The sequence below is a fragment of the Coregonus clupeaformis genome, unplaced genomic scaffold (genome assembly GCF_020615455.1).
Source record: "Coregonus clupeaformis isolate EN_2021a unplaced genomic scaffold, ASM2061545v1 scaf0971, whole genome shotgun sequence".
Classification (NCBI taxonomy): domain Eukaryota; kingdom Metazoa; phylum Chordata; class Actinopteri; order Salmoniformes; family Salmonidae; genus Coregonus; species Coregonus clupeaformis.
The window spans coordinates 122,501-148,438 of NW_025534425.1; the positions used below are offsets into that span (position 1 = coordinate 122,501).

At 48.2% G+C, this 25,938-nt stretch overlaps 1 protein-coding gene across 1 annotated transcript in view; it reads right to left on the reverse strand.

The window, feature by feature from the left end:
* The window catches only part of LOC121571917 (rho GTPase-activating protein SYDE1), a 71,667-nt gene that overhangs the window by 7,099 nt on the left and 38,630 nt on the right, over positions 1–25,938 (reverse strand). The window contains exon 7 of the mRNA XM_045217223.1: positions 18,685–18,811. Within this exon, the coding sequence (XP_045073158.1) occupies positions 18,685–18,811 (127 nt within the window). The remainder of the gene's footprint in view (positions 1–18,684; positions 18,812–25,938) is intronic.

The following is a 25,938-nucleotide window of genomic DNA, read 5'->3' on the forward strand; positions in this document are numbered from 1 at the left end:
AAGGTCCCCAAGAACACAGTGGCCTCCATCATTCTTAAATGGAAGAAGTTTGGAACCACCAAGACTCTTCCTAGAGCTGGCCTCCCGGCCAAACATCAATCGGGGGAGAAGGGCCTTGGTCATGGAGGTGACCAAGAACCCGGTGGTCACTCTGACAGAGCTCCAGAGTACCTCTGTGGAGATGGGAGAACCTTCCAGAAGGACAACCATCTCTGCAGCACTCCACCAAATCAGGCCTTTATGGTAGAGAGGCCAGACGGAAGCCACTCCTCAGTAAAAGGCACATGACAGCCCACTTGGAGTTTGCCAATTTTTTTGAATAAGAAACATTCATGTGTTGAAAATCCCAAATTGTTTGCATAGTCAACTTACACACAGCTCTGACACACACACTTACCCCACCAGACATGCCACCAGGGGTCTTTTCACAGTCCCCAAATCCAGAACAAATTCAAGAAAGTGTACAGTATTATATAGAGACATTATTGCATGGAACTCCGTTCCATCTCATATTGCTCAAAAAACAACAAACCTGCTTTCAAAAAACCGATAAAGCAACACCTCACGGCACAACGCCTCTCCCCTATTTGACCTAGATAGTTTGTGTGTATGTATTGATATGTAGGCTACGTGTGCCTTGAGCTGTTGTTGTCTATTAATGAAACTCCCCAAATACAGGTGTGCCAAGCTTGTAGCATCATACTCAATAAGACTCGAGGCTGTAATCACTGCCAAAGGTGCTTCAACAAAGTACTGAGTAAAGGGTCTGAATACTTCAGTATTCTTTTTTTTTGCAAAAATGTCTAAGAACCTGTTTTTGCTTTGTCATTATGGGGTATTGTGTGTAGATTGATGAGGGATTTTAGAATAAGGCTGTAACGTGATGGGGTCTGAATACTTTCCGAATGCCCTGTATGTTAACAGAATGTGCTAGCACAGCCTGGAATATGTTCCAGGATTCATCCGATGTCAATGAGGAGTTTACCACGTCAGTCACCGGTTTCATTAATAAGTGCATCAACGACGTTGTCCCCACAGTGACCGTACGTGCATACCCCAACCAGAAACAATGGATTACAGGCTACATCTGCACTGAGTTAAAGGCTAGAGCTGCCTCTTTCAAGGAGCAGGACACTAACCCGGACGCTTATAAGAAATCCCGCCACGTCCTCCGACAAACCATCAAACAGGCAAAGCGTCAATACAGGACTAAGATCGAATCCTACTACACTGGCTCTGACGCTCGCCGGATGTGACAGGCTTTGCAAACTATCACGGATTACACAAAGGGAAACCCAGCCGCGCGCTGCCCAGTGACGCGAGCCTACCAGATGAGCAAAATGCCATATAAGCTCGCTTCGAAGCAAGCAACACTGAACCATGCGTGAGAGCACCAGCTGTTCCAGACGACCGTGTGATCACGCTCTCCGTAGCCAATGTGAGTAAGACCTTTAAACCGGTTAACATTCACAAGGCCACAGGGCCAGACTGATTAACATGATGCGTATTCAGAGCATGCGCTGACCAGCTGGCAAGTGTCTTCACTGACATTTTCAAACTCTTCCTGACCCAATATGTAATATCTACATGTTTCAAGCAGACCACCATAGTCCCTATGCCCAAGAACGCCAAGGTAATCTGTCTAAATGACTATCGCTCCATAGCACTCACATATGTAGCCATGAAATGCTTTGAAAAGCTGGTCATGGCTCACATCAACACCATCATTCCAGACACCCTGGACTGACTCCAATTCAAATACCGCCCCAACAGATCCACAGATGACCAATCTCTATTGCGCTCCACACTGCCCTTTCCCACCTGGACAAAAGGAACACCTACGTGAGAATGCTGTTCATTGACTACAGCTCAGCATTCAACACCATAGTGCCCTCCAAGCTCATCACTAAGCTAAGGACGCTGGGACTGAACACTTCCCTCTGCAACTGGATCCTGGTCTTCCTGACGGGACCCCCCAGGTGATGAGGGTAGGCAACAACACATCCGCCACACTGATCCTCAACACGGGGGCCCCTCAGGGGTGCGACACGGGGGCCTCTCAGGGGTGCGACACGGGGGCCCCTCAGGGCTGCGTGCTTAGACCCTCCTGTACTCCCTGTTCACCCACGACTGCGTGGCCAGGCACGATTCCAACACCATCATGAAGTTTGCAGACGACACGACGGTGGTAGACCTAATCGACGACGATGAGACAGCCTATAGGGAGGAGGTCAGAGACCTGCCAAGGTGGTGCCAGGAGAAAAACCTCTCCCTCAAAGTCAGCATGACAAAGGAGCTGATTGTGGACTACAGGAAACGGAGAGCCGAGCACACCCCCATTCACATTGACGGGTCGAGAGCTTCAAACTCCTCGGTGTACACATCACTGTTGCTTACGAAGCATGTGACGAATAAAATGTGATATGATTTAGCCTATTAAGCACAAAAAAACATGTTTCAAGTGAAAATTAGGCAGGTCTGATGCCGAAAAAGAAAGGACATTATTGCCTACTTCACCCAGATGTTCTATTTGTTTTCTTTCTGGTGTATGGGGATAGGGGACTGACCTGTGATGATGCTGATAGAGACTGGTGTATGGGGACAGGGGACTGACCTGTGATGATGCTGATAGAGACTGGTGTATGGGGATAGGGGACTGACCTGTGATGATGCTGATAGAGACTGGTGTATGGGGACAGAGGACTGACCTGTGATGATGCTGATAGAGACTGGTATATGGGGACAGGGGACTGACCTGTGATGATGCTGATAGAGACTGGTGTATGGGGATAGGGGACTGACCTGTGATGATGCTGATAGAGACTGGTGTATGGGGATAGGGGACTGACCTGTGATGATGCTGATAGAGACTGGTGTATGGGGATAGGGGACTGACCTGTGGTGATGCTGATAGAGACTGGTGTATGGGGATAGGGGACTGACCTGTGATGATGCTGATAGAGACTGGTGTATGGGGATAGGGGACTGACCTGTGTTGATGCTGATAGAGACTGGTGTATGGGGATAGGGGACTGACCTGTGATGATGCTGATAGAGACTGGTGTATGGGGATAGGGGACTGACCTGTGATGATGCTGATAGAGACTGGTGTATGGGGACAGGGGACTGACCTGTGATGATGCTGATAGAGACTGGTGTATGGGGATAGGGGACTGACCTGTGATGATGCTGATAGAGACTGGTGTATGGGGATAGGGGACTGACCTGTGATGATGCTGATAGAGACTGGTGTATGGGGATAGGGGACTGACCTGTGATGATGCTGATAGAGACTGGTGTATGGGGATAGGGGACTGACCTGTGATGATGCTGATAGAGACTGGTGTTTGGGGATAGGGGACAGACCTGTGATGATGCTGATAGAGACTGGTGTATGGGGATAGGGACTGACCTGTGATGATGCTGATAGAGACTGGTGTATGGGGATAGGGACTGACCTGTGATGATGCTGGTAGAGACTGGTGTATGGGGATAGGGGACTGACCTGTGATGATGCTGATAGAGACTGGTGTATGGGGATAGGGGACTGACCTGTGATGATGCTGATAGAGACTGGTGTATGGGGATAGGGGACTGACCTGTGTTGATGCTGATAGAGACTGGTGTATGGGGATAGGGGACTGACCTGTGATGATGCTGATAGAGACTGGTGTATGGGGACAGGGGACTGACCTGTGATGATGCTGATAGAGACTGGTGTATGGAGATTGGGGACTGACCTGTGATGATGCTGATAGAGACTGGTATATGGGGATAGGGGACTGACCTGTGATGATGCTGATAGAGACTGGTGTATGGGGATAGGGGACTGACCTGTGACGATGCTGATAGAGACTGGTGTATGGGGATTGGGGACTGACCTGTGTTGATGCTGATAGAGACTGGTGTATGGGGATAGGGGACTGACCTGTGATGATGCTGATAGAGACTGGTGTATGGGGATAGGGGACTGACCTGTGATGATGCTGATAGAGACTGGTGTATGGGGATAGGGGACTGACCTGTGATGATGCTGATAGAGACTGGTGTATGGGGATAGGGGACTGACCTGTGATGATGCTGATAGAGACTGGTGTATGGGGATAGGGGACTGACCTGTGATGATGCTGATAGAGATTGGTGTATGGGGATAGGGGACTGACCTGTGATGATGCTGATAGAGACTGGTGTATGGGGATAGGGGACTGACCTGTGATGATGCGGATAGAGACTGGTGTATGGGGATAGGGGACTGACCTGTGATGATGCTGATAGAGACTGGTGTTTGGGGATAGGGGACTGACCTGTGATGATGCTGATAGAGACTGGTGTATGGGGATAGGGGACTGACCTGTGATGATGCTGATAGAGACTGGTGTATGGGGATAGGGGACTGACCTGTGATGATGCTGATAGAGACTGGTGTATGGGGATAGGGGACTGACCTGTGATGATGCTGATAGAGACTGGTGTATGGGGACAGGGGACTGACCTGTGATGATGCTGATAGAGACTGGTGTATGGGGACAGGGGACTGACCTGTGATGATGCTGATAGAGACTGGTGTATGGGGATAGGGGACTGACCTGTGATGATGCTGATAGAGACTGGTGTATGGGGATAGGGGACTGACCTGTGATGATGCTGATAGAGACTGGTGTTTGGGGATAGGGGACTGACCTGTGATGATGCTGATAGAGACTGGTGTATGGGGACAGGGGACTGACCTGTGATGATGCTGATAGAGACTGGTGTATGGGGATAGGGGACTGACCTGTGATGATGCTGATAGAGACTGGTGTATGGGGACAGGGGACTGACCTGTGTTGATGCGGATAGAGACTGGTGTATGGGGATAGGGGACTGACCTGTGATGATGCGGATAGAGACTGGTGTATGGGGACAGGGGACTGACCTGTGATGATGCTGATAGAGACTGGTGTATGGGGATAGGGGACTGACCTGTGTTGATGCTGATAGAGACTGGTGTATGGGGATAGGGGACTGACCTGTGATGATGCTGATAGAGACTGGTGTATGGGGATAGGGGACTGACCTGTGATGATGCTGATAGAGACTGGTGTATGGGGATAGGGGACTGACCTGTGATGATGCTGATAGAGACTGGTGTATGGGGATAGGGGACTGACCTGTGATGATGCTGATAGAGACTGGTGTATGGGGATAGGGGACTGACCTGTGATGATGCTGATAGAGACTGGTGTATGGGGATAGGGGACTGACCTGTGATGATGCTGATAGAGACTGGTGTATGGGGATAGGGGACTGACCTGTGATGATGCTGATAGAGACTGGTGTATGGGGATAGGGGACTGACCTGTGATGATGCTGATAGAGACTGGTGTATGGGGATAGGGGACTGACCTGTGATGACGCTGATAGAGACTGGTGTATGGGGACAGGGGACTGACCTGTGATGATGCTGATAGAGACTGGTATATGGGGATAGGGGACTGACCTGTGATGATGCTGATAGAGACTGGTGTATGGGGATAGGGGACTGACCTGTGATGATGCTGATAGAGACTGGTGTATGGGGATAGGGGACTGACCTGTGATGATGCTGATAGAGACTGGTGTATGGGGATAGGGACTGACCTGTGATGATGCTGATAGAGACTGGTGTATGGGGATAGGGGACTGACCTGTGATGATGCTGATAGAGACTGGTGTATGGGGACAGGGGACTGACCTGTGATGATGCTGATAGAGACTGGTGTATAGGGGCAGGGGACTGACCTGTGATGATGCTGATAGAGACTGGTGTATGGGGACAGGGGACTGACCTGTGATGATGCTGATAGAGACTGGTGTATGGGGATAGGGGACTGACCTGTGATGATGCTGATAGAGACTGGTGTATGGGGATAGGGACTGACCTGTGATGATGCTGATAGAGACTGGTGTATGGGGATAGGGGACTGACCTGTGATGATGCTGATAGAGACTGGTGTATGGGGATAGGGGACTGACCTGTGATGATGCTGATAGAGACTGGTGTATGGGGACAGGGGACTGACCTGTGATGATGCTGATAGAGACTGGTGTATGGGGATAGGGGACTGACCTGTGATGATGCTGATAGAGACTGGTGTATGGGGATAGGGGACTGACCTGTGATGATGCTGATAGAGACTGGTGTATGGGGATAGGGGACTGACCTGTGATGATGCTGATAGAGACTGGTGTATGGGGATAGGGGACTGACCTGTGATGATGCTGATAGAGACTGGTGTATGGGGATAGGGGACTGACCTGTGATGATGCTGATAGAGACTGGTGTATGGGGACAGGGGACTGACCTGTGATGATGCTGATAGAGACTGGTGTATGGGGATAGGGGACTGACCTGTGATGATGCTGATAGAGACTGGTGTATGGGGATAGGGGACTGACCTGTGATGATGCTGATAGAGACTGGTGTATGGGGATAGGGGACTGACCTGTGACGATGCTGATAGAGACTGGTGTATGGGGATTGGGGACTGACCTGTGATGATGCTGATAGAGACTGGTGTATGGGGATAGGGGACTGACCTGTGATGATGCTGATAGAGACTGGTGTATGGGGATAGGGGACTGACCTGTGATGATGCTGATAGAGACTGGTGTATGGGGATAGGGGACTGACCTGTGATGATGCTGATAGAGACTGGTGTATGGGGATAGGGGACTGACCTGTGATGATGCTGATAGAGACTGGTGTATGGGGATAGGGGACTGACCTGTGATGATGCTGATAGAGACTGGTGTATGGGGATAGGGGACTGACCTGTGATGATGCTGATAGAGACTGGTGTATGGGGATAGGGGACTGACCTGTGATGATGCTGATAGAGACTGGTGTATGGGGACAGGGGACTGACCTGTGATGATGCTGATAGAGACTGGTGTATGGGGGATAGGGGACTGACCTGTGATGATGCTGATAGAGACTGGTGTATGGGGATAGGGGACTGACCTGTGATGATGCTGATAGAGACTGGTGTATGGGGGATAGGGGACTGACCTGTGATGATGCTGATAGAGACTGGTGTATGGGGATAGGGGACTGACCTGTGATGATGCTGATAGAGACTGGTGTATGGGGACAGGGGACTGACCTGTGATGATGCTGATAGAGACTGGTGTATGGGGATAGGGGACTGACCTGTGATGATGCTGATAGAGACTGGTGTATGGGGATAGGGGACTGACCTGTGATGATGCTGATAGAGACTGGTGTATGGGGATAGGGGACTGACCTGTGATGATGCTGATAGAGACTGGTGTATGGGGATAGGGGACTGACCTGTGATGATGCTGATAGAGACTGGTGTATGGGGATAGGGGACTGACCTGTGATGATGCTGATAGAGACTGGTGTATGGGGATAGGGGACTGACCTGTGATGATGCTGATAGAGACTGGTGTATGGGGACAGGGACTGACCTGTGATGATGCTGATAGAGACTGGTGTATGGGGATAGGGGACTGACCTGTGATGATGCTGATAGAGACTGGTGTATGGGGATAGGGGACTGACCTGTGATGATGCTGATAGAGACTGGTGTATGGGGATAGGGGACTGACCTGTGATGATGCTGATAGAGACTGGTGTTTGGGGATAGGGGACTGACCTGTGATGATGCTGATAGAGACTGGTGTATGGGGACAGGGGACTGACCTGTGATGATGCTGATAGAGACTGGTGTATGGGGATAGGGGACTGACCTGTGATGATGCTGATAGAGACTGGTGTATGGGGATAGGGACTGACCTGTGTTGATGCTGATAGAGACTGGTGTATGGGGATAGGGGACTGACCTGTGATGATGCTGATAGAGACTGGTGTATGGGGACAGGGGACTGACCTGTGATGATGCTGATAGAGACTGGTGTATGGGGATAGGGGACTGACCTGTGATGATGCTGATAGAGACTGGTGTATGGGGATAGGGGACTGACCTGTGATGATGCTGATAGAGACTGGTGTATGGGGATAGGGGACTGACCTGTGATGATGCTGATAGAGACTGGTGTATGGGGATAGGGGACTGACCTGTGATGATGCTGATAGAGACTGGTGTATGGGGATAGGGACTGACCTGTGATGATGCTGATAGAGACTGGTGTATGGGGATAGGGGACTGACCTGTGATGATGCTGATAGAGACTGGTGTATGGGGATAGGGGACTGACCTGTGATGATGCTGATAGAGACTGGTGTATGGGGATAGGGGACTGACCTGTGATGATGCTGATAGAGACTGGTGTATGGGGATAGGGGACTGACCTGTGATGATGCTGATAGAGACTGGTGTATGGGGATAGGGGACTGACCTGTGATGATGCTGATAGAGACTGGTGTATGGGGATAGGGGACTGACCTGTGATGATGCTGATAGAGACTGGTGTATGGGGATAGGGGACTGACCTGTGATGATGCTGATAGAGACTGGTGTATGGGGATAGGGGACTGACCTGTGATGATGCTGATAGAGACTGGTGTATGGGGATAGGGGACTGACCTGTGATGATGCTGATAGAGACTGGTGTATGGGGATAGGGGACTGACCTGTGATGATGCTGATAGAGACTGGTGTATGGGGATAGGGGACTGACCTGTGATGATGCTGATAGAGACTGGTGTATGGGGATAGGGGACTGACCTGTGATGATGCTGATAGAGACTGGTGTATGGGGATAGGGACTGACCTGTGATGATGCTGATAGAGACTGGTGTATGGGGATAGGGGACTGACCTGTGATGATGCTGATAGAGACTGGTGTATGGGGATAGGGGACTGACCTGTGATGATGCTGATAGAGACTGGTGTATGGGGATAGGGGACTGACCTGTGATGATGCTGATAGAGACTGGTGTATGGGGATAGGGGACTGACCTGTGATGATGCTGATAGAGACTGGTGTATGGGGATAGGGGACTGACCTGTGATGATGCTGATAGAGACTGGTGTATGGGGATAGGGACTGACCTGTGATGATGCTGATAGAGACTGGTGTATGGGGATAGGGGACTGACCTGTGATGATGCTGATAGAGACTGGTGTATGGGGATAGGGGACTGACCTGTGATGATGCTGATAGAGACTGGTGTATGGGGATAGGGGACTGACCTGTGATGATGCTGATAGAGACTGGTGTATGGGGATAGGGGACTGACCTGTGATGATGCTGATAGAGACTGGTGTATGGGGATAGGGGACTGACCTGTGATGATGCTGATAGAGACTGGTGTATGGGGATAGGGGACTGACCTGTGATGATGCTGATAGAGACTGGTGTATGGGGATAGGAGTGATGATGCTGAGCGTGATAACCTGTGATGCTGATAGAGACTGGTGGGATGGACTGTGGGGATAGGGGACTGACCTGTGATGATGCTGATAGAGACTGGTGTATGGGGATAGGGGACTGACCTGTGATGATGCTGATAGAGACTGGTGTATGGGGATAGGGGACTGACCTGTGATGATGCTGATAGAGACTGGTGTATGGGGATAGGGGACTGACCTGTGATGATGCTGATAGAGACTGGTGTATGGGGATAGGGGACTGACCTGTGATGATGCTGATAGAGACTGGTGTATGGGGATAGGGGACTGACCTGTGATGATGCTGATAGAGACTGGTGTATGGGGATAGGGGACTGACCTGTGATGATGCTGATAGAGACTGGTGTATGGGGATAGGGGACTGACCTGTGATGATGCTGATAGAGACTGGTGTATGGGGATAGGGGACTGACCTGTGATGATGCTGATAGAGACTGGTGTATGGGGATAGGGGACTGACCTGTGATGATGCTGATAGAGACTGGTGTATGGGGATAGGGGACTGACCTGTGATGATGCTGATAGAGACTGGTGTATGGGGATAGGGGACTGACCTGTGATGATGCTGATAGAGACTGGTGTATGGGGATAGGGACTGACCTGTGATGATGCTGATAGAGACTGGTGTATGGGGATAGGGGACTGACCTGTGATGATGCTGATAGAGACTGGTGTATGGGGATAGGGGACTGACCTGTGATGATGCTGATAGAGACTGGTGTATGGGGGATAGGGGACTGACCTGTGATGATGCTGATAGAGACTGGTGTATGGGGATAGGGGACTGACCTGTGATGATGCTGATAGAGACTGGTGTATGGGGATAGGGGACTGACCTGTGATGATGCTGATAGAGACTGGTGTATGGGGATAGGGGACTGACCTGTGATGATGCTGATAGAGACTGGTGTATGGGGATAGGGGACTGACCTGTGATGATGCTGATAGAGACTGGTGTATGGGGATAGGGGACTGACCTGTGATGATGCTGATAGAGACTGGTGTATGGGGATAGGGGACTGACCTGTGATGATGCTGATAGAGACTGGTGTATGGGGATAGGGGACTGACCTGTGATGATGCTGATAGAGACTGGTGTATGGGGATAGGGGACTGACCTGTGATGATGCTGATAGAGACTGGTGTATGGGGATAGGGGACTGACCTGTGATGATGCTGATAGAGACTGGTGTATGGGGATAGGGGACTGACCTGTGATGATGCTGATAGAGACTGGTGTATGGGGATAGGGGACTGACCTGTGATGATGCTGATAGAGACTGGTGTATGGGGATAGGGGAGACCTGTGATGATGCTGATAGAGACTGGTGTATGGGGATAGGGGACTGACCTGTGATGATGCTGATAGAGACTGGTGTATGGGGATAGGGGCTGACCGGATGATGCTGATAGAGACTGGTGTATGGGGATAGGGGACTGACCTGTGATGATGCTGATAGAGACTGGTGTATGGGGATAGGGGACTGACCTGTGATGATGCTGATAGAGACTGGTGTATGGGGGAGGGACCCGATGACGCTGATAGAGACTGGTGATAGGGGACTGACCTGTATGCTGAGAGGTGTATGGGGATAGGGGACTGACCTGTGATGATGCTGATAGAGACTGGTGTATGGGGATAGGGGACTGACCTGTGATGATGCTGATAGAGACTGGTGTATGGGGATAGGGGACTGACCTGTGATGATGCTGATAGAGACTGGTGTATGGGGATAGGGGACTGACCTGTGATGATGCTGATAGAGACTGGTGTATGGGGATAGGGGACTGACCTGTGATGATGCTGATAGAGACTGGTGTATGGGGATAGGGGACTGACCTGTGATGATGCTGATAGAGACTGGTGTATGGGGATAAGGGACTGACCTGTGATGATGCTGATAGAGACTGGTGTATGGGGATAGGGGACTGACCTGTGATGATGCTGATAGAGACTGGTGTATGGGGATAGGGGACTGACCTGTGATGATGCTGATAGAGACTGGTGTATGGGGATAGGGGACTGACCTGTGATGATGCTGATAGAGACTGGTGTATGGGGATAGGGGACTGACCTGTGATGATGCTGATAGAGACTGGTGTATGGGGATAGGGGACTGACCTGTGATGATGCTGATAGAGACTGGTGTATGGGGATAGGGGACTGACCTGTGATGATGCTGATAGAGACTGGTGTATGGGGATAGGGGACTGACCTGTGATGATGCTGATAGAGACTGGTGTATGGGGGACAGGGGACTGACCTGTGATGATGCTGATAGAGACTGGTGTATGGGGATAGGGGACTGACCTGTGATGATGCTGATAGAGACTGGTGTATGGGGATAGGGGACTGACCTGTGATGATGCTGATAGAGACTGGTGTATGGGGATAGGGGACTGACCTGTGATGATGCTGATAGAGACTGGTGTATGGGGATAAGGGACTGACCTGTGATGATGCTGATAGAGACTGGTGTATGGGGATAGGGGACTGACCTGTGATGATGCTGATAGAGACTGGTGTATGGGGATAGGGGACTGACCTGTGATGATGCTGATAGAGACTGGTGTATGGGGATAGGGGACTGACCTGTGATGATGCTGATAGAGACTGGTGTATGGGGATAGGGGACTGACCTGTGATGATGCTGATAGAGACTGGTGTATGGGGATAGGGGACTGACCTGTGATGATGCTGATAGAGACTGGTGTATGGGGATAGGGGACTGACCTGTGATGATGCTGATAGAGACTGGTGTATGGGGATAGGGGACTGACCTGTGATGATGCTGATAGAGACTGGTGTATGGGGATAGGGGACTGACCTGTGATGATGCTGATAGAGACTGGTGTATGGGGATAGGGACTGACCTGTGATGATGCTGATAGAGACTGGTGTATGGGGATAGGGGACTGACCTGTGATGATGCTGATAGAGACTGGTGTATGGGGATAGGGGACTGACCTGTGATGATGCTGATAGAGACTGGTGTATGGGGGATAGGGGACTGACCTGTGATGATGCTGATAGAGACTGGTGTATGGGGATAGGGGACTGACCTGTGATGATGCTGATAGAGACTGGTGTATGGGGATAGGGGACTGACCTGTGATGATGCTGATAGAGACTGGTGTATGGGGATAGGGGACTGACCTGTGATGATGCTGATAGAGACTGGTGTATGGGGATAGGGGACTGACCTGTGATGATGCTGATAGAGACTGGTGTATGGGGATAGGGGACTGACCTGTGATGATGCTGATAGAGACTGGTGTATGGGGATAGGGGACTGACCTGTGATGATGCTGATAGAGACTGGTGTATGGGGATAGGGGACTGACCTGTGATGATGCTGATAGAGACTGGTGTATGGGGATAGGGGACTGACCTGTGATGATGCTGATAGAGACTGGTGTATGGGGATAGGGGACTGACCTGTGATGATGCTGATAGAGACTGGTGTATGGGGATAGGGGACTGACCTGTGATGATGCTGATAGAGACTGGTGTATGGGGATAGGGGACTGACCTGTGATGATGCTGATAGAGACTGGTGTATGGGGATAGGGGACTGACCTGTGATGATGCTGATAGAGACTGGTGTATGGGGATAGGGGACTGACCTGTGATGATGCTGATAGAGACTGGTGTATGGGGATAGGGGACTGACCTGTGATGATGCTGATAGAGACTGGTGTATGGGGATAGGGGACTGACCTGTGATGATGCTGATAGAGACTGGTGTATGGGGATAGGGGACTGACCTGTGATGATGCTGATAGAGACTGGAAACTGTGTGTGATGGAGACTGTATGGGGAAGGGGACTGACCTGTGATGATGCTGATAGAGACTGGTGTATGGGGATAGGGGACTGACCTGTGATGATGCTGATAGAGACTGGTGTATGGGGATAGGGGACTGACCTGTGATGATGCTGATAGAGACTGGTGTATGGGGATAGGGACTGACCTGTGATGATGCTGATAGAGACTGGTGTATGGGGATAGGGGACTGACCTGTGATGATGCTGATAGAGACTGGTGTATGGGGATAGGGACTGACCTGTGATGATGCTGATAGAGACTGGTGTATGGGGATAGGGGACTGACCTGTGATGATGCTGATAGAGACTGGTGTATGGGGATAGGGGACTGACCTGTGATGATGCTGATAGAGACTGGTGTATGGGGATAGGGGACTGACCTGTGATGATGCTGATAGAGACTGGTGTATGGGGATAGGGGACTGACCTGTGATGATGCTGATAGAGACTGGTGTATGGGGATAGGGGACTGACCTGTGATGATGCTGATAGAGACTGGTGTATGGGGATAGGGGACTGACCTGTGATGATGCTGATAGAGACTGGTGTATGGGGATAGGGGACTGACCTGTGATGATGCTGATAGAGACTGGTGTATGGGGATAGGGGACTGACCTGTGATGATGCTGATAGAGACTGGTGTATGGGGATAGGGGACTGACCTGTGATGATGCTGATAGAGACTGGTGTATGGGGATAGGGGACTGACCTGTGATGATGCTGATAGAGACTGGTGTATGGGGATAGGGGACTGACCTGTGATGATGCTGATAGAGACTGGTGTATGGGGACAGGGGACTGACCTGTGATGATGCTGATAGAGACTGGTGTATGGGGATAGGGGACTGACCTGTGATGATGCTGATAGAGACTGGTGTATGGGGATAGGGGACTGACCTGTGATGATGCTGATAGAGACTGGTGTATGGGGATAGGGGACTGACCTGTGATGATGCTGATAGAGACTGGTGTATGGGGATAGGGACTGACCTGTGATGATGCTGATAGAGACTGGTGTATGGGGATAGGGGACTGACCTGTGATGATGCTGATAGAGACTGGTGTATGGGGATAGGGGACTGACCTGTGATGATGCTGATAGAGACTGGTGTATGGGGATAGGGGGACTGACCTGTGATGATGCTGATAGAGACTGGTGTATGGGGATAGGGGACTGACCTGTGATGATGCTGATAGAGACTGGTGTATGGGGATAGGGGACTGACCTGTGATGATGCTGATAGAGACTGGTGTATGGGGATAGGGGACTGACCTGTGATGATGCTGATAGAGACGGTGTATGGGGGGATAGGGGACTGACCTGTGATGATGCTGATAGAGACTGGTGTATGGGGATAGGGGACTGACCTGTGATGATGCTGATAGAGACTGGTGTATGGGGATAGGGGACTGACCTGTGATGATGCTGATAGAGACTGGTGTATGGGGACAGGGGACTGACCTGTGATGATGCTGATAGAGACTGGTGTATGGGGATAGGGGACTGACCTGTGATGATGCTGATAGAGACTGGTGTATGGGGATAGGGGACTGACCTGTGATGATGCTGATAGAGACTGGTGTATGGGGATAGGGACTGACCTGTGATGATGCTGATAGAGACTGGTGTATGGGGATAGGGGACTGACCTGTGATGATGCTGATAGAGACTGGTGTATGGGGATAGGGGACTGACCTGTGATGATGCTGATAGAGACTGGTGTATGGGGATAGGGGACTGACCTGTGATGATGCTGATAGAGACTGGTGTATGGGGATAGGGGACTGACCTGTGATGATGCTGATAGAGACTGGTGTATGGGGATAGGGGACTGACCTGTGATGATGCTGATAGAGACTGGTGTATGGGGGATAGGGGACTGACCTGTGATGATGCTGATAGAGACTGGTGTATGGGGATAGGGGACTGACCTGTGATGATGCTGATAGAGACTGGTGTATGGGGATAGGGGACTGACCTGTGATGATGCTGATAGAGACTGGTGTATGGGGACAGGGGACTGACCTGTGATGATGCTGATAGAGACTGGTGTATGGGGATAGGGGACTGACCTGTGATGATGCTGATAGAGACTGGTGTATGGGGATAGGGGACTGACCTGTGATGATGCTGATAGAGACTGGTGTATGGGGATAGGGGACTGACCTGTGATGATGCTGATAGAGACTGGTGTATGGGGATAGGGACTGACCTGTGATGATGCTGATAGAGACTGGTGTATGGGGATAGGGGACTGACCTGTGATGATGCTGATAGAGACTGGTGTATGGGGATAGGGGACTGACCTGTGATGATGCTGATAGAGACTGGTGTATGGGGACAGGGGACTGACCTGTGATGATGCTGATAGAGACTGGTGTATGGGGATAGGGGACTGACCTGTGATGATGCTGATAGAGACTGGTGTATGGGGATAGGGGACTGACCTGTGATGATGCTGATAGAGACTGGTGTATGGGGATAGGGGACTGACCTGTGATGATGCTGATAGAGACTGGTGTATGGGGATAGGGACTGACCTGTGATGATGCTGATAGAGACTGGTGTATGGGGATAGGGGACTGACCTGTGATGATGCTGATAGAGACTGGTGTATGGGGACAGGGGACTGACCTGTGATGATGCTGATAGAGACTGGTGTATGGGGATAGGGGACTGACCTGTGATGATGCTGATAGAGACTGGTGTATGGGGATAGGGGACTGACCTGTGATGATGCTGATAGAGACTGGTGTATGGGGATAGGGGACTGACCTGTGATGATGCTGATAGAGACTGGTGTATGGGGACAGGGGACTGACCTGTGATGATGCTGATAGAGACTGGTGTATGGGGACAGGGACTGACCTGTGATGATGCTGATAGAGACTGGTGTATGGGGATAGGGGACTGACCTGTGATGATGCTGATAGAGACTGGTGTATGGGGATAGGGGACTGACCTGTGATGATGCTGATAGAGACTGGTGTATGGGGATAGGGGACTGACCTGTGATGATGCTGATAGAGACTGGTGTATGGGGACAGGGGACTGACCTGTGATGATGCTGATAGAGACTGGTGTATGGGGATAGGGGACTGACCTGTGATGATGCTGATAGAGACTGGTGTATGGGGATAGGGGACTGACCTGTGATGATGCTGATAGAGACTGGTGTATGGGGATAGGGGACTGACCTGTGATGATGCTGATAGAGACTGGTGTATGGGGGATAGGGGACTGACCTGTGATGATGCTGATAGAGACTGGTGTATGGGGATAGGGGACTGACCTGTGATGATGCTGATAGAGACTGGTGTATGGGGATAGGGGACTGACCTGTGATGATGCTGATAGAGACTGGTGTATGGGGGATAGGGGACTGACCTGTGATGATGCTGATAGAGACTGGTGTATGGGGATAGGGGACTGACCTGTGATGATGCTGATAGAGACTGGTGTATGGGGATAGGGGACTGACCTGTGATGATGCTGATAGAGACTGGTGTATGGGGATAGGGGACTGACCTGTGATGATGCTGATAGAGACTGGTGTATGGGGATAGGGGACTGACCTGTGATGATGCTGATAGAGACTGGTGTATGGGGATAGGGGACTGACCTGTGATGATGCTGATAGAGACTGGTGTATGGGGATAGGGGACTGACCTGTGATGATGCTGATAGAGACTGGTGTATGGGGATAGGGGACTGACCTGTGATGATGCTGATAGAGACTGGTGTATGGGGATAGGGGACTGACCTGTGATGATGCTGATAGAGACTGGTGTATGGGGATAGGGGACTGACCTGTGATGATGCTGATAGAGACTGGTGTATGGGGATAGGGGACTGACCTGTGATGATGCTGATAGAGACTGGTGTATGGGGATAGGGGACTGACCTGTGATGATGCTGATAGAGACTGGTGTATGGGGATAGGGGACTGACCTGTGATGATGCTGATAGAGACTGGTGTATGGGGATAGGGGACTGACCTGTGATGATGCTGATAGAGACTGGTGTGATAGGGGACTGACCTGTGATGATGCTGATAGAGACTGGTGTATGGGGATAGGGGACTGACCTGTGATGATGCTGATAGAGACTGGTGTATGGGGATAAGGGACTGACCTGTGATGATGCTGATAGAGACTGGTGTATGGGGACAGGGGACTGACCTGTGATGATGCTGATAGAGACTGGTGTATGGGGATAGGGGACTGACCTGTGATGATGCTGATAGAGACTGGTGTATGGGGATAGGGGACTGACCTGTGATGATGCTGATAGAGACTGGTGTTTGGGGATAGGGGACTGACCTGTGATGATGCTGATAGAGACTGGTGTATGGGGATAGGGGACTGACCTGTGATGATGCTGATAGAGACTGGTGTATGGGGATAGGGGACTGACCTGTGATGATGCTGATAGAGACTGGTGTATGGGGATAGGGACTGACCTGTGATGATGCTGATAGAGACTGGTGTATGGGGATAGGGGACTGACCTGTGATGATGCTGATAGAGACTGGTGTATGGGGATAGGGGACTGACCTGTGATGATGCTGATAGAGACTGGTGTATGGGGATAGGGGACTGACCTGTGATGATGCTGATAGAGACTGGTGTATGGGGATAGGGGACTGACCTGTGATGATGCTGATAGAGACTGGTGTATGGGGATAGGGGACTGACCTGTGATGATGCTGATAGAGACTGGTGTATGGGGATAGGGGACTGACCTGTGATGATGCTGATAGAGACTGGTGTATGGGGATAGGGGACTGACCTGTGATGATGCTGATAGAGACTGGTGTATGGGGATAGGGGACTGACCTGTGATGATGCTGATAGAGACTGGTGTATGGGGACAGGGGACTGACCTGTGATGATGCTGATAGAGACTGGTGTATGGGGATAGGGGACTGACCTGTGATGATGCTGATAGAGACTGGTGTATGGGGATAGGGGACTGACCTGTGATGATGCTGATAGAGACTGGTGTATGGGGACAGGGGACTGACCTGTGATGATGCTGATAGAGACTGGTGTATGGGGATAAGGGACTGACCTGTGATGATGCTGATAGAGACTGGTGTATGGGGACAGGGGACTGACCTGTGATGATGCTGATAGAGACTGGTGTATGGGGATAGGGGACTGACCTGTGTTGATGCTGATAGAGACTGGTGTATGGGGATAGGGGACTGACCTGTGATGATGCTGATAGAGACTGGTGTTTGGGGATAGGGGACTGACCTGTGATGATGCTGATAGAGACTGGTGTATGGGGATAGGGGACTGACCTGTGATGATGCTGATAGAGACTGGTGTATGGGGATAGGGGACTGACCTGTGATGATGCTGATAGAGACTGGTGTATGGGGATAAGGGACTGACCTGTGATGATGCTGATAGAGACTGGTGTATGGGGATAGGGGACTGACCTGTGATGATGCTGATAGAGACTGGTGTATGGGGATAGGGGACTGACCTGTGATGACGTTGATGTCAGGATAGAGCTCTTCATTCAGGCTGACAGCAGCACTGTCCCTCTCAAACGCATCTCTCAGTTCCTTCTTTACTGCAGCTGACCCACACAGACGGTACAGACCCACCACCTACAGACAGACAGACAGACAGACAGACAGACAGACAGACACAACCATGAATGAACCATACATGAACCACAGACCCACCATCTACAGACAGACAGACAGACAGACAGACAGACCGAAAGACAGACACAACCATGAATTAACCACAGACCCACCATCTACAGACAGACAGACAGACACAACCATGAATTAACCATACATGAACCACAGACAGACAGACAGACAGACAGACACAACCATGAATTAACCATACATTGTTAGATTAATTTGGATTTTAAGAATAATGACTAAAGGATTTCACCCCAAATACAGTATAAATGTTAGAATTATCATGTAGTGTCAACCCACTAACAGAGGGGGCGGTACTAAACATTCAAGGGTGAAGGGGAAGGCGGAAACTGTTTAGAAAAGCAACCTAAAGGTGGGAGGAGTCAAGTTCAGGAAGTATAAAATCGTATGTTTGTGTTTTTGGCGGCAGAGCTCTCCATGAATAAACATACAGATAATACTTGTGGGTTGTGGACCTTGAATCATTGATGATTAAAACCAGAGCCTTACAACCTCTGGTAATGATTCAAGCTTAGGTTGAATTAGAGATAGAAATTCACATGACAGATTGGTCCTTTGAGCGGAGCTTAAATACGTCTTTATCGTTCTAAGGACACCGAATCCGTGCACGGCCGGGTGATTGCATCCGTGGAGAATAGTCCTGGCCTTCGACGTCAAGGTTATAAACAGGCCGGTGATAACTCTTATGAACGATAAAGACGTTAACGAGTTTGAAAAAGCATTTAAATCCAAACTGCAAGGAAAAGGTCAGTAATTTTTATTCATGGATTTTGGTGAAATGATTTGAACTTGTATGAGAATAGTAATTATTGTGGAGGGCAGAGAAAAGTTACCAAAATCTCAAAGGAAGTAATAATTATTACGAAACGGGGAGGGTCCGCAATTGACCCTAGGTAAATAGCTATTACCAGAATAATCTAGTCCGAAATGACAAGGGGTGAAAGGCCATCATCAATGTAAACTAGTTTTTATTGAGACTGTACTGGGTACAGTGCTACGATAAACAGGGAAAGGGATGATTTTTGTCGTGTGCTATGGATACATAAAACAGATCAAAAGTCGCGTATACGACTGGGGATTTGCTAGAACTCTGTGTGTTTCATGAAACTAGAGCAGTTACGACCTCTAGGTTACAAATAGGTTTAGCAAATGACTGTATAATGTTGTGTACGTGTGAGACTTGAGAATCCATCAGTATACGTGATAATTGTTTCAAGGAAGGAGCTAAAAAAATAATTTTGGTCGCGTGAGAAAAAATGGTTATCGACCCCTTTCATGAAACCGGAGTTTTAAATAAAAAACTCTGGGTTAGGGGTTAAATAATTTTAAATGGTTAATTACAAAAGCAGATCATACATTGGCTCAAGAGACGCACTAAAATAATAGCTCCTAGAAGAATAATTCTGGGAATTATTACTAAAGGGGGGGATTTTTATTTTTCCACCATGGGAAATAAATATTCTAAAGAGGTCTGAGAATTAACGGGGGATGAAAGATATATGTTAGGAAGAGATCGAAGAAATATGTTTTATGGATCCATTTGGGAGAAGAGGTATGAATTTATTGGGCATCTCGAAGTAAAAAAGTTAGTAGGCAGATGCATATAAAATGAATTTGAAAAAACAGCGAAAGGAGGGGCTAGAGACAGCGAGTGTTTTTTTAAGCGCGAACGTGCTTTAACGGTAACAAAGGAATATTTAACCATCGTGACTGTAGGGGTAAAGAAAAGGAATAGGACAGTCCATTTTTGGTTCAACGGGTAAAATGTTTGAAAAAATGATTGGTGTCAATTAAGAATTGGCTAAAAACACCACAAAGCGATTTTTTGAGAGGTACCTATAAAATTCCAACGATGCATATGTATGAATTTTCGCACTCAAACGTAGACGTACGTCATGAGTGAGAAAATAGAGAATATTTACATTTGCATTTTTGGTCAATAGAGGGTTGCATTGAACTATTATGTTGTGTTGGGCATTTGAATGGCATAAGGTGAAATATGTGTGTAGGAGGGAATTCAACGGCGGGTATGAATGATAACCGGATACTACTTAGTATTTGGTTGGTTAAATGCTGAATAAAAGATTTGAGGCGTGGTTATGGGGTAACTAGGAAGACGCACTTATTCAATAGGGAATGGGTGGAGAGAGAGTGAGTTTTTACGTGTATTAAAAGTTGCATAAGATAGCTTTAGTAGTATTCTAGATAGGTCTATGAAAATATGTTACAAGTACGAATGACATTATTTCCTAAGAAGGTAGATTGTAGGGATGTTTCCCGCGCCTCCCCCATAATGTAGGAAGGAGCAGGAGAGGGGGGGAGTGAAAGACAGGACATAGTTCAAATGGTAGGAATGTCATTAAGTGTATGCTGATCAACGATATCAAGCATTTGTTTTATTGATTGGGGCCGAATCAGAGAGAACTGTTAAAGAGATTGAATAGCGAACTGAAATGGGTTAGCGGGAAAATACAAATAGTTGGAAAATTTTTAAATGATAATTTATTTTCGTTACAGGGAAGCAAGTGGCATTGGCTGTTGTGCTGGGGGAATAGCGCCAGCCTGTGGTGGGTTCTGGATTTGTTATAAATAAATTTATATTTTAAACTAAAGTGATGGAATAGACTACAATTATAACATCAGAAAAAGGACAATATAATTCGTAATAGTTATTATAATTATTATTGATAGTTATTGCAGTTATTAGCTCCTGAGTGGCGCAGTGGTCTAAGGCACTGCATCGCAGTGCTAACTGTGCCACTAGAGATCCTGGTTCGAATCCAGGCTCTGTCGCAGCCGGCCGCGACCGGGAGACTCATGGGCGGCGCACAATTGGCCCAGCGTCGTCCAGGGTAGGGGGGGAAATGGCCGGCAGGGATGTAGCTCAGTTGATAGAGCATGGTGTTTGCAATGCCAGGGTTGTGGGTTCGATTCCCACGGGGGGGCCAGTAAAAAAAAAAAAATGTATTCACTAACTGTAGGTCGCTCTGGATAGGAGCGTCTGCTGGGTGACCAGAATGTAAATGTATTATCATTGATTCAGTAATGATAGAAGGGTAGAGAGGAAATAGGCAGGTTAAGGGTAGAGTTAGATAGAGAGAAATAGGTAGTAAGAGCTATAGAGGGTGTAGTGCACCCTAAGACAGGAACAGAGGGGTTCAGGAGGGATTTGGAGAGTCTAGCAGCAAGCTTTAAGCTAAACACAGGGGAAATTGAGAGGACAGTCAGAACCCTAGTTGGGAAAGATTGGGCAGCTGTTCGGGGGCAGTGGGTTTCAGGGGATGCCAATGGAGCAGTCCTACCATGGGCAAATGATGGGCAATATGTTGGGAAAATAACTGAGTTGTGTAATAATTTAAGGGAACCTTACCATCGACATGCTGACTTCTCCAAAGTACATGAATGTAAACAGGAAGACAGTGAGACCATCAGCCAAGTGGCATACCTGAGCCTCCCCAGGGACAGGGAAATGATACTCCGTACCATCAGCAGCTAAAAAATAGCATTCCTTAGTGGAATGAGACCAGAAATAAGCTGGAATATTAAGAGGACTTTAGTGGGATGGGGAACTACTTCGTTAGCCGAGGTCAAGAGATATGCAATCCATCATGAGCGGAATAGTAGACAGGATAGAGTAAGAAAAATAACATACGGGAGCTGAGTATTTAATGGCCACTAGGGGAAATAGCTGGTAGAGGTAGAACTCCAGAATAGAAGGGGAGAGAGATTTTCTTAGGGGGTGGATCAAATAATTGATAATGGATCATTTGAAATGAGATCACATGTAGCAGATTTAGAGTAATCAATTAAATAATCATTGTATACTCGAGGAATTTTGAGGGATTTTATGGATTAGTTATAAGGAATTAGATTGATACAAACATTATTCATGGGTTAGGACTGGGGATATCTGTATCATGTTTTGTGTGTACTACCATCTTTAGATTACGGATGGTAATTGAAGGTTAACAAAATGTATAACCAGGAGAAAGAGATTAGCTTACCTCATTGGAATATTGCTCAGGGCAAGGGGGAGCAGTAGTGAAGTTAGGCAGTATTTAGGTCATAAGAGGGAGCTACCAAATTAAGTTGAGCCTAACTATCTTTGATTGTTATTTTTCAATTGGGTTTTTCAAATAAAAAAAACACACCCAGCATGATGTTTATAAAGGGTTGTTATGTTGAATTTAGGGGATTTTCAACAGTTCATAGGTGGTGTTTACTATGCTGTGGGATGGAACGGTTTATTGGGTGATATTTGAAACTAAATTAATGGAATAAGCTGCAGTAATCAGAGGAATGTACAATCTAAGGCGAGACAATTATTGCCTAGATCATTGATTTAATAGGATCAGGTAGATAGGATCAGGTAGATAGGGACTAGAGAAAAAAAAAATTAGATGAAGAATGATGAGCTTTTTGGTAAGGATAGACTGCTGTAAAGCTTGGGTACTCCATTATGTACTGCATACGGGTAAATTAAGTGATCTTATCTATGGGAAGGCAATGGCGGCCCATGGTAAAATCATTGGGAACTCTAGGGAGGCATACATATATCAGGGATGTTACCCAAATGGTAGAGAGTAAAGAGGGATATGACATTGGTCGTGATTTAAAGATGATGTTTTTTTTTTTTGGTGGGCTATTAGAGATAACTGGGTTAATCACGAACATAGAGGTTTTTATTCTTTGTTGCTAGGCAGAAGACTTAGGTGACCTAAATATAGACTTGTCATGTCCAACAATCAGTCTTCAGGTCGAGCCGGGGTAGAACAGAGGTTGAACTAAACATAAGTGTTTTTACAAGATAAGAGATTGATTGATTGGATTACTAATTGATTCTGAACTGAATGAAAGTCGAATTTAGCCGCCATAAAGACAAAGGAAGTGGGAGGAGCAATAAAGAAGCAAAATACAATCTCAAAAATGAAAGGCATGGCAATTAGTTGATAAATTACCTAAGGGAATGTTTAGGAAGGTGGTAAATATTGACACATAAGCAGAACTATGTGTCAAGAGGGGGGAAGAGGCTAATTGTAGGATTAAATAATATACGAAGGAGAGGACAAAATACTTTAAAAAAAAAACATTTTTTTAGATACAGTCTAAAAAGAGAATGCAGTCAGAAATTGTTAGATTAATCTGAACATGTGTGAAGATAGTTTATTAACCACACCCGTATGTCAGAGGTTTTGTGCCCCACAGGTGAACTAAAGGAGAAGGTGACCCACTATCTAACCAGGTGACTGGTGAGCATCCAGTCACTAGAAGGAAAACTGGAAGCAGGCCTGTTGGGAAGGGCCCTATCAGGTTATGTTGGTCACCGCCTTGGCCATTAGAATAGCAGAGAGAGGAACCTGGGTCCATGTTACCCACTGCAAGAAGGTAAGACCACATACAAGCACCACTTAGCACACGCAGAGTTGGCGAGCAGAACTGGGCCACAGGGTCCGGGGGTCACCTCTGTCAACGAAGATCTCCTACCCAGACCTATCATCACTGTAGTGTGTTCCTAGGGTGTGAGTATGGGGTGGTACCGAGCAGAAGGACTCAAGACAGGAGAGGGTTGGCGGTTTTTGGGAATATGGGTGACCCTGAGCTGCATCATAGTCTCGGCAATAGTCGTGGTATGTCAAGATCCACCACCACCTCGCACCAATTACGCTATGGCCTTACCATTATTAAGAAATAAAAGGGAAGCAACCCGAAATACTGACCGTCAAGGATGAGTGATCTACAAAATAGGGGTCAGAGAAGGGTGGGAAGTAAGATTCAAAATTAGGATCAGGGATCTTATCAGGGCAGATAAGCAAGCAACGTGGGATTATAAAATCCCATTGTATTTATGTTCAGCTCCCTCGGCGGATTGTTCCTGGGCTCAGGTATTTAGACATACTGGGGGACGGAGATATGAGACGGGGGGGGGGACGGGGGGGGGGCTGGACGTCCAGATGGAGGATAAGAAGGTATAACGACATCCCCACGGAGATGGTAGTAACGATAGTAAAGGTCACTAAAGAGGACATGAAAATAACTTCCTGGACTTGCGCGGACAAATACGGATGGGATACTTGTCTAAGATTACATTTGATGGAGTCAAAAGATATGGAAAGCACAGGTACTGTCATTAATCCACTAACAGCAATAGACCGAGTAAATCAGTCAAGGGATGACGGAGTCAATTCGACTAACCCGTCCACTATGAAAGATTTTCTCCTCCAAGAATGGAACCAAGGGGAAGTGGAGGGGGTCCCTGATGAGAATCTGGTTAAAGTGGATGAAGTACACCGCTAGGGCCTTGGGAGAGACCAATTGTTATGCATGCTCCATTGGGCGACCGACAATGTTGACCGCCCCAATGCCAAAGGCAATGTTTCCCTGTGTATTAGACCTGGGGTCCAATCAAAAAGAGCCAAATTGCACAGGGATTGGGCTGGCAAAATTGACATACTGGGCCAGCCCACCTAGATTCACTTTAACTCCTGGCGAATACCAGTGTTACATACATAGAAATGGCACCCGTAACTTGGGTGATTTTGATGGCTGTAAGGAGATAATTAATGTGACTGATTTAGATAAGGAAGGGAGGAAAAAAATTAGGAACCTAACCATCCCTCTGACTGATGTGTGGTGGGCATGCACTAACAAAGGGAGCATTCGGCAGATATTACCAGAGGGATGGGTGGGTACTTGTGCACCAGTATTGTTGGTCCAACCTGTAAGAATTAGTCATCAAAGACCAGTGACAGGAAGAATAATTAGGAGAAAAAGAAATATAAGTCAGGAAGGAAATAGCCCAATTTGGATAGATGGTATAGGCATCCCCAGGGGTGTTCCAGACGAATACAAAGCTATGAATCAAATATGGGAGAGTTTTACTACAACATTTTCCTGGTGGGTGACAATAAACAAAAATATGGATTGGATAAATTATATCTATTACAACCAACAACGATTTATTGACCAGACTAGAGATGCAGTAAAGGGGATCTCTGAGCGATTATCCGCCATCCCGCTCATAACTTAGTAGAGGTTGGTTCTAGATCAGGCAGAAAGGGCCG